General features: G+C 41.7%; 3 protein-coding genes across 3 annotated transcripts; 1 reads left to right on the forward strand and 2 right to left on the reverse strand.

The window, feature by feature from the left end:
• The first annotated feature begins 2,501 nt into the window (after window positions 1-2,501).
• Tsp_05025 (putative peptidyl-prolyl cis-trans isomerase, cyclophilin-type) lies at window positions 2,502-4,776 on the forward strand. The gene is made up of 12 exons (XM_003369571.1): window positions 2,502-2,571; window positions 2,624-2,691; window positions 3,091-3,155; window positions 3,209-3,326; window positions 3,379-3,521; window positions 3,582-3,678; window positions 3,730-3,846; window positions 3,906-4,030; window positions 4,100-4,166; window positions 4,215-4,329; window positions 4,384-4,430; window positions 4,535-4,776. The coding sequence occupies exons 1-12, from the start codon at window positions 2,502-2,504 to the stop codon at window positions 4,712-4,714; spliced, it is 1,212 nt and encodes a 403-aa protein (XP_003369619.1). The 3' UTR covers window positions 4,715-4,776.
• A 2,403-nt stretch (window positions 4,777-7,179) lies between these two features.
• Tsp_05026 (hypothetical protein) lies at window positions 7,180-9,302 on the reverse strand. The gene is made up of 3 exons (XM_003369572.1): window positions 9,251-9,302; window positions 8,849-8,977; window positions 7,180-7,349 (listed from the first exon to the last, which is right to left on the reverse strand). Exons 1-3 carry the CDS (start codon window positions 9,300-9,302, stop codon window positions 7,180-7,182), a joined length of 351 nt encoding a protein of 116 aa, XP_003369620.1.
• A 1,274-nt stretch (window positions 9,303-10,576) lies between these two features.
• On the reverse strand, window positions 10,577-15,877 carry Tsp_05027 (putative integrase core domain protein). Its single transcript, XM_003369573.1, has 3 exons — window positions 12,639-15,877; window positions 11,737-12,476; window positions 10,577-11,685 (listed from the first exon to the last, which is right to left on the reverse strand). Exons 1-3 carry the CDS (start codon window positions 15,875-15,877, stop codon window positions 10,577-10,579), a joined length of 5,088 nt encoding a protein of 1,695 aa, XP_003369621.1.
• Between the last annotated feature and the right edge of the window lie 1,731 nt (window positions 15,878-17,608).

Raw genomic sequence — 17,608 nt, forward strand, 5'->3', positions numbered from 1 at the left:
CCAGATTACAAGTACAGATTTTATTTTATTTTTTATTTAAATGAAAAATAAGAAGAAAAACATGAACTCTTGTGAAGAGAAGTGAAAGAAATATTGGAAAGATTAAATTCTTTTGCGAACTAAACACATTTTCAGAGAACAGGCACGTAAAATCAGAAAAATGTTTCGATGCTAACATTCAGCAGTCACCACTCCTAGTTTTAGCTGAAAACTGCAGCTGTAGACAATTTACCAATTTTAGATTTTCCCATTGTACCTGAGTAGCCTTCAACTAGGCTTCATCAGAACAATATCTGTCAAATAGAAAAGAACCTTAGGCATAAATCTTATTTAATTGCTAGCTAAGGAGGTAATTTATGTGACGAGTGAAAGCAACTGTTGGCTGACATTTCTTTTGAACAGTATTTTTGCACTCGCATGGATAAATAAAAGTGAAGCACTTTGGAAGCGAAAAAAAAGCGATGAACAGCACCAAGCAGAAAAGCTGTAAAAGCGGCTTCAAATTTACTCTGCAGTGGACATCGCATTGTTTGCTGTCAGCATTTGTGCGCCATTTGTGTGTGATTAATAATCTTCTGTCAACATCAACAAAAGGCATGGGTGTCACAGAAATATCAAAGTTGATCTTCAATTGTAGATAAAATGAGAAATGAAAACTGAATGTTGTTTCAAAATGATTATTTAAAATGGAATTTAAACCGTCAGATTTATTTTCCTTTTTGGTCTTGCGTTTGAGTTCAGTGCTTAGCATTCGAGGGTTAATAGCTGATGAGCAAAACAAGATCAGATATCATCATCCGAAATTTGCCTGCTGAAATTGCGATGGATACGGATTTCTGGACTGGACGGCAATGAACAGAAAATAGACGCGAAAATGGATTCCTAATACTGGAGTAAGCAAGAAGTAAACTATGAAGCAGGAAGTAAAATGCTGCTGGGCATAAAGCTTGACGCAGCTAATTAAGCTTAACAAATCAACCGGAACGGTGAATAATCTATTTAAAAGAAAATTCAAGTCTGCAAATACTATTTTATGTGAACAATGAAATGTAAAACTGAAGAATCATTAATGTTATTGACTAAGATAACCACTTATTTAAAGCCACATTCAAATATTGCAAGACATTTTGTTAAATGCTCTTCTTAACAACATACACAAACAATATGCAAATATGAAGAAGTTAAACAATAGTTTTAAGCATATTAACTTTGTTATTGTTAAAATTACTTTAACGAAACAAAAGATAGCTAACAACATATTAAAAAGCTATGTTTTAAAAATAGTAAATGCTTTTTTATGTCCATATAAGGTAATTTAATGGTAATGCACCCATATTTGGAAAAGGATTAATAAACAACAATTATCCAATCCTTGATCAAAGCTTAATAGCTAATCAAATGGCAAAGTTATTCACCCAATCACTTATCATGATGATTAGCTAATAAAATAGCAGATTATTAGCAATTACCGATCAATCGTGTTCAACCTATCAGAGTAAAGCCAATCACAAAAAGGGGGCGGAGTTTGGGGGAAATCGGGACATGGGTGAGTTCAGACTACCCCGTTTTAGATAGTGATGAGCAGGTACTGAGAAAAGATTTCTCAACACTATACAAATAACAAGATACAGTAATAACGAAGACAATTACACGCGATCTCAAATAGCACACAAACGACACAAGGAATCCCTCTTTTGATATACAGGTACAAAATATATTACAGAATTCACAACAACTATGGCGGAATTTTGCATAATGATAATATCAGCATTTGAAAAGATTAAAATGTTTTTAATAATAAAAGATCTGCTTTAAATATTAAAAGAAAATTAAAATTAAATTGTTTTAAAACAAAACAATGGCAATTTTAAAATAATTTTATCTAGCTTTGTTACCGACTTTTCTGTTGTCGGTAACTCGACGCTCAGGTTAATAATAGACTGTATTTATTTCGACGCGAATTCGATTCTCCCAGCGACGTAATGAACTTATTACGTCGATCTACACGAACTCTCAATTAGCTCGTTCTGGTAGCCTAGATAAGCTTTGCTCAACTAGTTCACAGAGAACTATTCGTCGAACGCGTCAAGTCAATACAAGGGTTAAAGTGAATCCTTTACTCTTGTAGTCACAAACACAATACAAAAAGGTGACACGCTCGTCTCTTTGATGGCAAATCTAGCACTACTCGATCACACGTTGTTGCAACGATAACAACGACAATATTACTACAGTACACTTTCGATGGTCAAGTATTAATCATTTTTTACTGTCTGTAACAAGCTTAGCTATTTGCAATTATAAAGACACACAATCAACCGACACATATTTCATTGTGGCAAAAAAATTTAGACAGTCTCCTCATTTAAATTTATTTCAAAAGAAACGATGCTTAAATTATACTTTAATTTGTTTAGCATAACTATTTATACTGTTAATACTTTTGTAAACTACAGTACCCTGTTAGTTTTTTATTTATAATTTCTTTTTATCGTGTGACAATGTCCGTTTTAATTGAAACAACTGTTGGAGACTTTGTTGTCGACTTATATATTAAGGAGAGACCGAAAAGTATTTTTTTTCATTTCCATCTGCAATTCTTTCTTTGATTCTTGTTTTTTAGCTTCAATGAATTTTTTGAAATTATGCAAGCTGAAATATTATAACTTTTCTCTCTTCCACACCATTCAGGTAGGCGTAATGATTTAATTTTGCAAATTTGATATATAAATGAATCGAACTTTATCTTATTTTATTTTGATCTTATCTGATTTGTAGTTGACAGTATTTTAATTCGCAAAGTTGGAAATCAGTGTTGGATTCATTGTTATTAAACATTGTTAAAACAGTTTTGACATTTATAGTAATTATAATGCATGTTAAATTTTATTCGATAATACGTTTTGTGATTTCATTTTTTATTAATGAGATTTTATAATATGGTTGAAATTAGTGTCTTTTTATAGTAATGCTATAAATTTGTTACTTAATATAATTGCTAAAATGGAATTGCTGAGATTTTAAAGCAGCATTTCAATCGATTTTTAAATAATATTTCCAAATTTGTATTGGATCAACTTAATTTTTAAGCAAAACTTTATTGCCCAAGCTGGCGATCCTACGGAAACTGGTCGAGGAGGTGAATCTATATTTTGGTATGTTTTTGTTATAATTTTGGTGATGTATTTTATGCATTTGCATGTTCTAGTCAAATGTACGGTGATCAAGCTCGATTTTTTGAAATGGAAGCAGTTCCTTTGTTGAATCACGCAAAACGTGGTTGCTTGTCTATGGTAAACAATGGCGATAACATGCACGGGTCTCAAGTAAAGAATATTTGCTGTTTATTTTACAGTTTTTTAATTTTTTCAATTTTAGTTCTTTGTTACTCTTGATGAGGATTTGAAGTATTTGAACGGCGTGCATACAGTTTTTGGCGAAATAACTGAAGGCTTTGACATATTGGAAAAATTGAATGATGCTATTTGCGACAAGGATAATCACCCATTTCAAGATATTAGGTTTTATTGAATATTAGGTCTTACTTCAGTATAATTTAATGCATTAAATTTGTTTTTAAGAATAATGCATACAATCGTATTAGACGACCCTTTTCCAGATCCGGATGGGGTAGATTTTCCTTCTCGTTCTCCATCTCCTGATGAACGACTTTTGGAAGTAAATAATTTTGCCTCATCGACATTAGATAGAAAAGTATCCCCTTTTTAGAGTGGACGAATCGGTGTAGATGAAGAAGTAGATGAAATGAAAAACAAACCAGAAGAAGAAATTGCAGAACTAATTGCTGCTAAAGAGGCGCGAACTCAAGCTCATATTTTGGAAATGGTAATTTGAATTTTATCAAGCACTGCGAAAAATGTTTGTCTAAGTTTTAAACATTTTAGGTAGGTGATTTGCATTATGCTGAAGAGAAACCACCTGACAATGTACTTTTCGTATGCAAATTGAATGCTGTAACAACGGAAGACGATCTTGAAGTGATTTTTGGTCGATTCGGTCCCATTCTGTCGTATGAGATTTTCCAAGAAATTTTAGAAATGTTATTATTATTTTTATTTGATTCATTTTTTTGTGATAGATGCGAAGTAATACGAGATCGAAAAACTGGAGATTCTTTGCAGTACGCATTTATTGAATTTGCAGATGTAAAAGCATTTAATTCAGTTGACGAAAATTAAAATTTCCTTATCTAGGCGAAACATTGCGAAAACGCATATTTCAAAATGGACAATGTATTGATTGATGACCGTCGTATTCATGTTGATTTTAGTCAATCCGTGGCAAAGAATTTCCAGTGGAATCGAAAGTGTAATATGCATTAATATAAAGTTTTCTAACATTTGTAGAGCATTCTTTTTACAGTAGGAAATACGTGTTTGAAGGAAAATAGCGATGGCGAAGAAAATAATGTAAAGCAATTTTTTTTCAAATGTTAAATTACAAATTGAGAAAATTGCATTATTCTGTATAGGTTACAAGTTATGCATATAATTTATATGTGTAATTTTTTTAGATGAAAAGATCGTGTATATCGACAAGTAGTAAATCGACGAGACATTCATCCAAAAAACATCCCAGAGACAGGGCTGAAAATTATCGAAAGTCAGAAAGGGAAAAAAGAAGATCTAGATCAAGATCAAGATCACAATCTAGACATTCAAAGAATCTTCATTCCCGCAGCAAACGGCGATGACGTAATTTGAAAATGATTTTATTAAGCGGTACTAAAACACTGGATATTTGACATTGCTCTACTATTGTTGCATAGTTGTTCATTAAATGTGGACGTAATATGTCAATAAGCAAATAAGTAAACAAAGTGTTCATTGGCTACTCTGGTGAGCTCTCTGATTGGTAGGTGCATTTTAATTTCTTGGTTAATTTTTCTATTGATCTTTTATTTTCACTTTTTATTTAAATAATTAAGCTAACAAATTAATGTCATTGAAAAATTATTTTTGTATTGAGATTTTATTTTGAATTTTTATTTGAAGAATTAAGTTATTTATGGGAAATGTTAGATGTCATGTGATATTGAGTAGTCGTTGTTAGAAATGGAATGTTTGCTTGGGGCTTGGGGGTGGTTTTACTCGGTCTCGCTTTTCTCTCATTGGTCTTTGCCCACGCTATTTTATTAGACCGTCAAATCTTTGTTGTATTGGTTTTCATTTTATTTGGCCGTGAAGTCTTTGTCGTAATGGTTTTCTTTGTCTAATTGCTCAGTGAAATCTTTGTCGTATTGGTTTTCCTTGTCTAATTGCTCATTGATTCAAACTCTTCAGTTGTGATTAAGATTTGACGGTCCAATAAAATAGCGTGGGTAATGACCAATGAGAGAAAAGCGGGACCGAGTAGTACCAAACTGTTGTTTTTTGCTGAGTGCAATAAATTTGTGCAAACTGATATTTGTTTGGACGCAGTAGAGCTATCACAAGGGAATAAAGAACCAGGAGGGAGCGCAATTCGTTACGAGAACGAATAAGGCGCAAAGAACTACAGTAAGTATTGGAGTCTGATTGTTAGTTGTTAAAAGAATGGAATTGTACCCTGCCTTTATTACAGTCGTTATATCATGTGTTTGTTGTATCTGTTTATTTTTTCCAAAGTTATGTTCATCTGAGCTTCAAATACCCCATTCACATTTGAACAGATATAATATGCAAAGCTTTAAGATACAACAAAAATATTTGACATACAATGCAAAATGTACAATGTGAAGAAATATATACGAACAATACTAACGCCTAAATATGGAAAAAAATGGATATAAATCTCTCGAGTCGAGAGTTAAATATGAAATGCTATTTGGAAAATCTGTTTACCCGTTCCGATTCAACTTCACTCACAAGCGCAAATGACAGTTGTGTCTAGTACTGTGTAAATTGCGCCGCAAAAAAAAATATCTGTTATACAAGATGCAGGTCCAAATTAGAAGAGAACTTTCTGACCAATGAAAAACGGGCCTACTTTTCTATATAAAGTGGTTAACTTTGAAAAATATTGAAAACATTGAAATTTAATTTTAAAAAAATTTAAAGTACCATATCACTTATCACATGTCTAAATTAATGTTTAAACTGTTTCCTTAAAAACTTTAAAGTTTGAAACATTTTAAAAATAATTCAAATATTAAAAACATTTTACGTAACGGAAAAGAGTTTAATTGCAATATGAACTGCCGACCATGCTGCAGTTTCCTAAGGACATCACTTCGTCGATTAGGCTGGCAAATTGGATTTATCGTTTAGAAGAAAAAAACCCTGACAACCTGATAAAGGGTTGGTTGGTGTTGTATGAGAATGGCATATTGAAATTTAAAAGTGATAAGAGTCTTATACAGATCTATCGTGGCAATGGAAATGTTAAAGTTCTGACAAACGATGCATCCCAAGAGTTATTGGTTTCAGACAGAAAATAGGAGAATGGATTTGTTATAGTAGTAGCAGAGAAAAAATATTTTTTTAAATGTGACACCAGAAACGAAATGTGGCTTTGGGTGGTTAAATTGCGTTCCACTATTCAGAAAATTACCAGTGAAGATGAGGTTCAGCACCTATTAGACAACTCCCAGGGTATGATAATGCCACATTTTATGATGCTCAATATCTATCATTATACACTGACACTACGTGCGGTGTGTTTTGCTTCTCCGCTGCCTTCAGTGTTTTCTTTATCTTCTGCTTTGGATAATTCATTTCCATAATTTTACTAGCCAGCAAACACCTCAAGTTTAACAACTTTCGCCGATATTTCATAACGTTTATGACTAATTTGTATTGTATATAACAAATAAAATAAACTGTATTAATTAATTCGAGTTGTAAGATTCAATGTCATGGACGCATGCCAGATACATTGTGACATAAATATCATTAAAGAACATTTAATTGTAAATAACTGCATCTGCCGTTCTATATATTATCTATTCATGAGAAGAAGTTATTTTTCTATTTCTATTTCATTTTTATCTATTTCTGAAAATACTTTTCATTTTACTATTTTTTATTTCTGAAAGCAGAGCTTTACAGAACGTGGTCAACAAAGAAAAACTTTTGTGTTTTTAACCAAAATTTTAGTGTTTGAACTACTTCACATTTGCTCAATTTTTGCGTGTCAAATACAATAATGCAAATAAATATAGAAAACCTGGATATGAATCTACGTCAGGGATAGGCAAACGTTTTGCACCCTGACCCCCGATGGAATCCTTGATGCCTCATCAAGAGTTGTAAGATTCACTGTCATGGACGTATGCCAGATACATTCAGAAGTTTTCTCAGCAGTCCACAACTCTATCAAGGTCAGTTTTCCCATCTGCCGAATGTCAGCTGCAACCTGACTGTTCGTTTCAAATCAGCCTCAGCAAGCTGTAGGTCTCAGCGTATTTCAGTGCTGCATTCCAGGCTGACAGATGCTCCCCCTCATCCAGCAGCACTTGTGTGATGTCGTGCCACAAAGATTTATTCATTGATCGAACGCAGCATTCCATGTAGCTCTCTCTGAAATATACTTGAATGTTCTTGTTTTTCTCAGAATGCCTGTGACAGGAGTTCCTTCTTTGCCGCAACAGTTTCCACCTCTTCCTTGATGGGGATACAGAACTACCGTACGTCAATCTGCAACTGACAGTTGTTCACAAATCTCTGACGATATGCTGTGATTCAGATTTGCTTCCTTACAGCACTGTACGTCTCTGCATATTTCAGCGTGGGATTCCTGCGTAACAACCGCTGAGTGCTTTCCGCCGCATTCCTTTTTTACCATCTGCTAATCCTTTCAGATCCCTCGAGTCCGCTTTTATCACAGGAACTGATAGATGTCTGAATTCTATTTTCGCAGACAAACTTTGAAATACATTTTTTGATGTCCAAATGTAACTCTATTAATAATTATTCAAATCAAACTCAATCCTCCATCAATTGTGGTATTCAGTCCTGTTTCCATTTTGTTGCCCAGCAACAGAAATAATTGGCGCTCTGAAGACTGTATTGTACTTTCTTCTACTTCTGAAGCCTTTGCATACCGCTTGAAAGAGGAGGTACCACAAATGCACGTGCGGTGCAAATTCTGGTGCCATTGTCAACGATAGGGCAATTGCCGACTGCCTAAACTCATGAACGTGCTGCTAGGAACGGGTCAGGTTTCATTTATTCACCGAGAGATGGTATCATGACTGCGGGTAGTTGTCATGGTGGTCTGGCTGATCAGGCACTGAAAGTACGCACACTTGATATCTCACGTGATCAGAAGCCTGCTCATAATGAAATGTCTTCAACGCTTCTCAGTTCATTTCAGAGTAGTCTTCTTTTGGGGCAATCCAGAACGGCTCTACTTCCCAGAATTTTTTCATCGTTTCTTCTGCAGGATTTGCTGCTGCTTCCTTCAGATCCCCAGTTCAGCATATAGCAATGAGTTGACCTACATGAATTCACTTCAACTCTTATTTTATTATACAGTCACTGGTTCACCGGACTGCTCTTGCTGCACATGAATCCCCCTGTGCTTGAAATAATAAGCCTGATGAAGACATTCATTGTGGATTGTTGTGTCAGCAGAGGGTACGCCAGCGTTGGGCATGCCATATGCCATGAGTTCATAGGGTCCATTTCAGCTTGTTTGGGTTTCTCGCATATTTCATGTGTTTGAAGAAGTTGTGATGGGTCAACAACTTCTCTGATAGCTCAGAGCTCTGTGCATTTTCATGTGCCTCGTCGCTCGTTGCGCCCTGATCCTTCACAGCCATGTAAATGCATGCTATGCTTTCAATCTTCTGCCAGGACAAACAGCCTGCTTTTCTTCTCGACGGTTTCATGAATATGGCTGTTACCAGGTGAAATGAAGACTAAGGTTCTTCTATCAGCTTTGAAGTTATTATACAAGTCAACAGTTACCGACTCGTCCTCCTGCATCTTCTCATCACACTTGATCATAAAGAGTTTCAGAAGATGGAGATGGGCTGAACGAGATTATGATTTCAGAAGCTAAAGCTCACACTACTGAGGATTCTTGTCAGCTTTGTCAGCGCATCGATGATTCTTCTCTGGTTCTTGTAATGAGCATGTAGATTTGAATTTTTTTGTGGTACACGCAGCAACTTTCTAAATTGATGACAGATGGCATCAACCGTTCTCTCCTCTCCGCCTGCAGGATACCACTGGCTCTTTTCACCTTTACCTGCTCTAAAAATCAGAAACTGATTGAACTATTCCATCACGATGCTCAGCCTCACATTTATCGACAGCCAGCCTTGTCTGGATTGACGGATTGTCCATCATCAGCATTGTTCAATTGACAAACATCATTAGGTCTGTAAGAGACCCTCTCTCGAGTGGGCTCGTTCGTCATCCCAACCAGGTTATTAGCGCATTCGTCACTAATAGACAAAGAGCCGATGTCGACCGGTTGGTTTCCCTGCGCGTTCACCTCCGCTGGCTTCCGCCGGCATTGCTTCTCTTTCCTCATTCTTCGCGCTTTCCTGATGACATTATACTCATCAGAAGACAGACAGAAAGTATAGTGCTTATTAGCAACTATGAACAGGGACCATCGACGATACGTCACACCAAACTTTTCAAACCAACAACAACAACACGCTCGCAACACGTAACGCAATACCGTAATCCTCTTTTGATCTTCAAGTATACATGAGCTTACTGTAGCTTCAGTTTCCCTAATTCCCTCCCTGGTATCCGAATGTCCATCCACTTTTGGAAGAGGGAGGAGCCTTGAAAATTTGTTTTCTGGTCGGTCATTTTTTCTCCAGCTGCATCTACCAACCAAGCTTTCTTCTTATCGAAGGTGAGGAAGGACTGTTCTTTTGCCTCTTTGAACTGTGCACGCGTGATTTGAAGTGTTCATGCAGCTTTCAGAACATGGCATATTTGAACAGTGTTGATTTATGTACTTGTGTTGTTAATTCTGTGCTGGACATCTGGTCGCGCCAATTGCTGAAGAAACGAACATCCGCCTGGTGTCTCTTTCTCAATTTCCATAGAGCTAGAATTCATGTATGTAGGTATGTATATAAGAGTCCATATAACAAAAGCATTCAGTGAATGATTACGCAGTGACATCCCAGGATATTTATGAACAGCCAGAGTGGTTGGTTGGTCATTTGGTCATCGAACCGGAAGAAATTAAAATTTTTTTCATCAATTTGACGACACTGTCTTCTGTGATTGATATGTGTGAAAGTTTTTGCTTTGATTGCTACACACACGCATCATCGCTTTGTTGCTGTTTCGTTTGGCAATTTTTGCTAAGTAACAAACATAAACAAACATGATCGAATTGAAAAAAATTTTCAAAATATGTGTTAAAGCGAAATCACAATTTCGCCCTCGAGCTTAGTGGACTGTATAATTAGTTTTCGTCGCAATAACAGTCAATCAAACCCAAACGGAGTGTTGACACAGTTTATTAAGACAGCTAACTAACAAGCCAAGACAATACAACAGGAAAAGACGCAATATCACACAACACACACAGCTACACACGCCCGCACTTGACGTCACTACTACGCCTACTGTAGTCCTTTCTGATTCGCAGGTTCCCACTACCGAAACCTGGCTGTTACGTCCGTAACATCCTCCCCCGGCGATGGGGAATTTCCTTCCCCATCGATTATGCGGGCTGGCTCCAGCACTACCAGTTTTGCGACTGGCCGGGTGATTTCTGAGGTGGACGTGCGGATCCGGGCGGCTCTGCTCACTCCATCTTGGCCTGGGAATAGCTGGATCACCACTCCCAAAGGGCAGCGTGTTCGTGGACGACTGTCCTCCAGTATCAACACCAAGTCGTTGATTTTCAGGCCAACACCGTTATTTCTCCACTTGTTGCGAGGTAGCAGCGAGGCGATGTAAGTGCTCCTCCAACGGCGCCACCATCTTGCCATCAACCGTTGACGATAGCGCCAGCGATTCTCCCACTGGGGGTTAACGTGGTCTCTCGGACGCCATTCGGGATCCTGGCTCTCAACCGCGGGGAGGTCCACGTACTGTCGGCCGGTGAGCAACTGAAAGGGGCTCAGCGGCTGGGGATCTCCAGGCCCGTCGTTAACGAAAGTTAATGGGCGAGCGTTGAGGCATGCCTCTACTTCGCAGAGAATCGTCTGGAGCTCACAGTCATCCAACAACGCTTGTCCCAGCACCTTCCTCAACGATTCCTTGACTGAACGCACTAGGCGTTCCCAGTAACCGCCCATCCATGGGGCTCGGTCTGGGATGAATTTCCAATGAATGCGGTGCCCCACGAGTTCCCTTTGCACCCGTTCCACATCAATGCTCTGCCACAGTTGGCCAAATTCTGCGGCGGCTCTCTTGAACGAACGAAAGTTATCAGATTGTATGATCTTGGGCCTTCCCCTCCTGGCCATGAATCGTCGCAGGGCTTGCAAAACTCTTACCGTGGTCATTTGAGGAACCAACTCCAGATGCACGGCACGGGTCACCATGCAAGTGATCAGACACACATACCTTGGCGACGTGGTCTTCCTTCCCACTCGGACGTACAGTGGTCCGGCGAAGTCCATGCCCACTTGTGAAAAGGCTGGTGCTTCTACCACTCGATCTCTGGGTAACGTGGCCATCCTAGGTTGAGCCGGTCGAGCAGTTGCGCGGCGGCATACCAGACATTCACGTGTAACCCGTTTCACTTGACTGCGTCCTTTCAAGACCCAGTAGTGTTGTCAGAGAGAGGCCAGTGTTTGCTCCACACCAGCATGCAGTTGTCGCTGGTGACAACGGCGAATCAATCCTCTAGTAAGGTCATGGTTTCCCGGGAGGACTGCTGGGTGTTGCATGGATGCTGGCAGGTCTGAATTCACCAGGCGACCTCCCGCGCGTAGCACTCCGCGCTCATCAAGGTAAGGGTCAAGTTGACTGATGCGACTGTGCTCTGCGACACGACCGTGGTGCACCAGAGCTTGAATTTCTGCTTGAAACTCTTCCTCTTGTGTCCGTCGGACCCACATCTCTTCAGCCTCATGCAACTCCCAAGCGGTCAAGTTGCCGCCATGCCGTTCGTTCACTGAGGAACGGCAGTTCTTCACAAATCTCCGGCAGTAGGCGCTGATTCGGAATAACTTTTTGATGTCGCCATACTTACCCGGATGTAAAGGTTCTTCGGTGATTTGTACGGTCATTAAGGCACAAGTGGCATGTTTCGAGGTGCGCTCTTCCCCTGGTGGAATCAGAGAGTTGCGCTCATGATTTTCTTGTCTCCGCGGCCATGCTTGCTGCGGTCTTGCAAGCCACGTTGGCCCGTGCCACCATACGTTTCCTTCTGCAAGTTTCGTCACAGTCACGCCCCGGCTCAACCAGTCAGCTGGGTTGTCCTTTCCTGAGCAGTGTCTCCAGGACGCAGGTTCCACCAGTTGTTGGATTTCTTCGACTCGATTTCGGACAAATGGTTTCCAGCGACTGGCTGCAGACCTTACCCAAGACAGAGCAACTTCGCTGTCGCATCAACACGTGATAGAGTGGATCGGCAGACTCAGCGCTCTCTGCGTGTAGTGCACTAGCCTAGCCGCGACCAAGGCCCCCATGAGCTCCAATCTTGGGAGACTCAATCGCTTTATGGGGGCGACGCGGGTTTTTGCAGTGATCAAATTCACTAACGCAAGCGGAGCGGAGGTTTCCACGCGCAAGTAAATCACTGCGCCGTAGGCCAGTTCTGATGCATCGCAAAACGCGTGGAGCTCAACACGCTTGGCTTCAACTAGCGCTACCGGCACTAGTGCTCGAGGGACGTTGATGAGTGGAAGCTCTTCCAGTTCTTGTTTCCACTTAACCCATAGATGATCCACATCATCTGGCAAGGGTTCGTCCCAAAAAGTTCCAAGTTGCCACAAGGATTGAAATAGGATTTTGGCTCTTACCATGAAAGGGGCCAGGAAGCCCATTGGGTCGAAGATGCTGGATGCCGTGCTTAGCATCTGGCGCTTGGAGTCCCGGCCGTCACGGCTCGGTGTTCTCGGAGGGATGAAGGACAAGTGGTCCCTTGAACGGTCCCAATAAATTCCCAAGGTTTTCCAAAGACATCCCCGGGTTTCAGTCGATCGCTTCTCCGTTGGGATCGCTCTGAGTGCAGCCGGCTCGTTGCTGGCCCACTTATGCAGGTGGAACCCTCCAGATGCCATCAGCTCTTCCAGCTGGGTAGCCAGCGTCCTTGCCTCATCCGGTGACTCACAGGATGTTGCCAAGTCATCCACATACATGTTGCACAGCACTTCTGATGCCGCTCGTGGTGCTGTGGCTTGGTGTCGTCGGGCATGCACCCTCACGGTGCTCACGGCTAAGAAAGGGGAGCAAGTTAAACTGAAACACACCCTGGTGAGTCGGTACTTGCAAACCTCTTGTGTCTCGTCTCTCCAAAGAAATCTGCAAACGTCTCGGTCTTCTTCTCGGATTTGAACCTGGAGGTACATGTTTTCAATATCCGCCTGAAGGCCAACCCGGAAGCGGCGAAAGCGAAGGAGAGCCCTTAACAGGTCCATCTGGATGGGGGGTCCAGCCTCCAGCTGACTGTTCAATGAAGTCTGTCCGTAACGCGCTGAGCCGTCAAACACCACGCGGCATTTTCGTTCTTCGCCTTTTCCCTTGTAGACCGCATGGTGTGGGAGGTACCATGTGCGCCTTGGGGGGCCGGACTCTGTTGCTGGTTCAGCCCAACCGTTCACCAGATACCGCCGCATGGTTGACGAGTAATCACAACTGTCCTTGTCACTTTGTGCTAGGCGTCGCTCAACCGTGGTGAGCCGGCGCATGGCTTGTTTGACGTTGACCGGAAGGTCTGGTTGGCCTTCGCGCCACAGGAGACCAACTTGGTATCTCTCTCCGTTAAAGGACAGGGATTTCTCAAATCGTTCCATCATCCTTGTATCCTCAGATGCAACGTTATCCTCTGGGGTAATTCCCATTGCTTCGATTTCCCAAAACTTTCGCAGTGCGGCGTCTGTCGGTTCCTCTACCTTCGTCAAGAGGACCCTCGCTTCCTCACTCGGGCCTGAATGGGGTTTTCCACAAATTATCCAGCCAAGTAGTGTTTCTAGAGCAATCGAGCCGGTCGCGTTTCTTTTCATACGGCCCGTGACGAAATCGTAATAATGATCGACACCAATCAGTACGTCGATCGTCAGCGGTCGCTGCGGTTTTGATTGCTGCCCAACTTCCGTCTGAGCGGCGTCCTTGTCCTTGTTACTCAGCGAGCAGCTCATGCTATGGGGGATTTTTCCACAAATACGGGGAATGGCCAACGCTTCAACGCGGCGTCTCAACGCCGGTTGATCCGCGATGCTGTCGGCTCCCAGACTGAATTCCACCCTTCTTAGTCGTCGCTGTGGCACCAAGCTACCACCAACTGACTCAAGTCGAACCTTCTCGTAAAACCCTGTGAGGCCAAGGGCTTCGGCAATGTCCTTCCGAATAAAAGATACCTGCGCACCGGTGTCGAGGAGGCAGTTTACTACCGCGTGAGTCCCATCTGGTCCATACGCACGTGCACGCACAATCTGGAGGAGAGCCCCTTTGCCATTTCCCTTGGCCAGCATGCCTCGTTGCACGCTGCTTGGATTCGACCGGTTGGCCGACTCCCTCGGTGTGCTTGAATGCAACAGTTCATGATGAGTTTGTTCGCACCCATCCATTGCGCATGTTCGATTCTCACGGCAGTTTTTTGCCAGATGGCCGGCTTCCAAACATTTGAAACAAACGCCCTTGGATCTTGCCATGACCATCCTCCTCGGCCGGTCTGCCCTTGTAAACTTCTCGCAAACGGCACCCTTGTGCTTACCTTCACAGAATGGGCAGTTTCCAAGGGCAGCGACTGCCAATGCTGCAGCTGAAGATGTGACACGGTCCGCGTTCTTCCATGTGGATCGCGACAGTTTCCTTGGAGACCTTCGATGTTCCGACCTTCCTGCCAACCTTTCTCCGTCCTCTTCCAATGGTTTGGTGAGTAAATTCGCCTGCCATTGAGCGAATTCTAGGAATTTCTGGAGGTTGTCTTCATCTTCTCCTGGATCCGGTCCGATGTTGGTGTCCCAGGCCCTTATCAACGCCGGGGGAAATTTGTCCAGCAACATCGGCATCAGGACCTCGCTTGCGGGGAGACGGCCGGCGAATGGATCTCTATCCAAAGCAGTGAGACAACGCAGATGTTTAGTCACTTCGTCCACCAGGGACTGGATGCCCCGCGCCGACATCTCGCGGCATGCTGGCTCCCTCCATAGGGCAGCCAAATGCTCGCGTATCACTTGTCTTGGTCGACCGAAACGCTTCTTCAAAATGTCCACGGCCTGGGGGTAGTTCTCTGGAGTGAGCAGGATGCCTTCAATGGCGTTCCTCGCCGTCCCTTCGGTGTTGGACAACAAGTAGGTGAACTTGGTGGCGTTGTCCAAGTCATTCCGTTTGTGTACGTTGGCCTCGAACTGGGCCCAAAAGGAAGGGAATTCCAACACCTTCCCCGTAAACTTCGGGAGAGTCACCTCCGGCAACCTCCCATTGCTGGACCGGACCGCCGGCATGCCCGCGCTAACATTGCCGCTACCTATGGGGCCTTCTCCGCGCGCCTCAACCATCCTTGCGCGTGCACGAGCCTTTCCCTCACGGTAGGTCTGGCGACATAACGCCCAGGCATCTATCGCGGCTTGCCGCTCTTCACCTTCCAGGTCCAGCTCCACTTCGGTTTGGAGCGCGTCTGCGGCCCGGAACGACTCCTCCATTAACGAGACCTGCTCTTCCACCTCAAAGACATCGGCGGATCTGATGCACAACTCATCCAGTTCTGCCAACAATCGGTTCAGCCGATCCTTGAGGGCCACGAGTTTCTTGCTCCGTGATTTCGCAGAGGACGCCATGGTATCCACTATCCATAGGTCGCTGGTTCGACTCCGGCTCGGAGGACCAAATGTTAAAGCGAAATCACAATTTCGCCCTCGAGCTTAGTGGACTGTATAATTGGTTTTCGTCGCAATAACAGTCAATCAAACCCAAACGGAGTGTTGACACAGTTTATTAAGACAGCTAACTAACAAGCCAAGACAATACAACAGGAAAAGACGCAATATCACACAACACTCACAGCTACACACGCACGCACTTGACGTCACTACTACGCCTACTGTAGTCCTTCCTGATTCGCAGGTTCCCACTACCGAAACCTGGCTGTTACGTCCGTAACAATATGCACAAAATATTTTTGAAGAAAAAAATGAATTGGAAAAAGGGACAAATTCTCATTCCTTTCACATCTTATATTGACAAAAAGACAACAGAAAGACAAAAAACACAATGTGAGCAGTAGTCCGCCCCGTTCCGTTCCTTTGCAATTGTGAAGATAGTGGAACATAATAGTACCTGCACATCCCGTCAAAATTTTTGGAGAACATCGACAGTAGGGGACGACAAGTTGGAAGCCGGTGATTGTTTTTGTGCGCCTGCTATTCCGTTTTTCTTATTTTGTCATTGCTGTTTTCGCCGTTTTGCGCTTTGTCTAATAAACTAATAACTTCTCGCGATTGTCTGAAAGCATGTAGCGCTGACAAGCGCTACATTATTATTGTTTTTTAGTATTTATTATTCTACGTGTATATTACATTTTGAACAGTAAGTAGCGTTAACGGGAAAAAAATTTTATTTCTAATAAATAAAGTCAAATATCAAGACAACAAATAATTTCATGACCAGTAATAATAAATCAGATTATAAAATTCAAATATTTCCCCACTTATTTCGAATTAAAAAATCTTTTTTCACTTTGAACTGTTGAAAAATAAATATCAATTATTTGTGATCTTTGTATACCTGCAAATTCTTTCGCTGTATCAACAAATCGGTAAACTCTGAACAATCTTTTGCTACAGAACCGCGTTGCTAGTCGCACAAAAAAATAAATAGTCCATTTTGGTAGTTTCGCAATTGTGCTGTGCTGAGATCGTTGATCAATATCTAAGGAACAAAATAATGCGGATGTGATTTGAAATTTTCAGCAATTTCGGCCATTTCAAGCTGAATCAGATCACCTTCTACTCTATTTGCGCAAGTGTATATTGCTGTTGACAAAGTTTGGTCTAGTTTCTTCTATTTGCTGCAAAGTAAGAATGCCGCATCAGGATCCATTTTCAATTTGGCTACTTATTCCAAACAAACGATGAACGGAAACTATTTTCCCACGTACACCAGCTTGCTTATAGCACAGCTGTGAAGTTTGTTCAGAGCACATTCAACGGGACCATGTTGACACTGTATAGTCCATGTATTGTTAAGTTGGGTTCACCTAGCGTTGCCGTAAGGGATCAAATTGAAGTCAACAAAATCTTGCCCATATTTCCAAACACATCGCTGCAAAATGGTCAAAATACATTCTGGACAACCTGGAAAAATAGTTTCATAAGGTAGTGTCAATTTGATTTTTTTCCCAACTGAGATGTGCTGTAATGTAAGCATGAATCCAAAACTGGAATGAAATGATATTTGACAAATGAAATGGAAAGGATTGACAACAAATGAAATTTAGAGGCACGCATCAGAGCAGCAACCAATAAAATTTTACTGCAAAAACGTAGGCGGAATCAGGAAGGAAATTGGGA

The sequence above is a fragment of the Trichinella spiralis genome, assembly GCF_000181795.1.
Source record: "Trichinella spiralis strain ISS 195 chromosome Unknown Scfld1557, whole genome shotgun sequence".
In the NCBI taxonomy this organism is placed as follows: domain Eukaryota; kingdom Metazoa; phylum Nematoda; class Enoplea; order Trichinellida; family Trichinellidae; genus Trichinella; species Trichinella spiralis.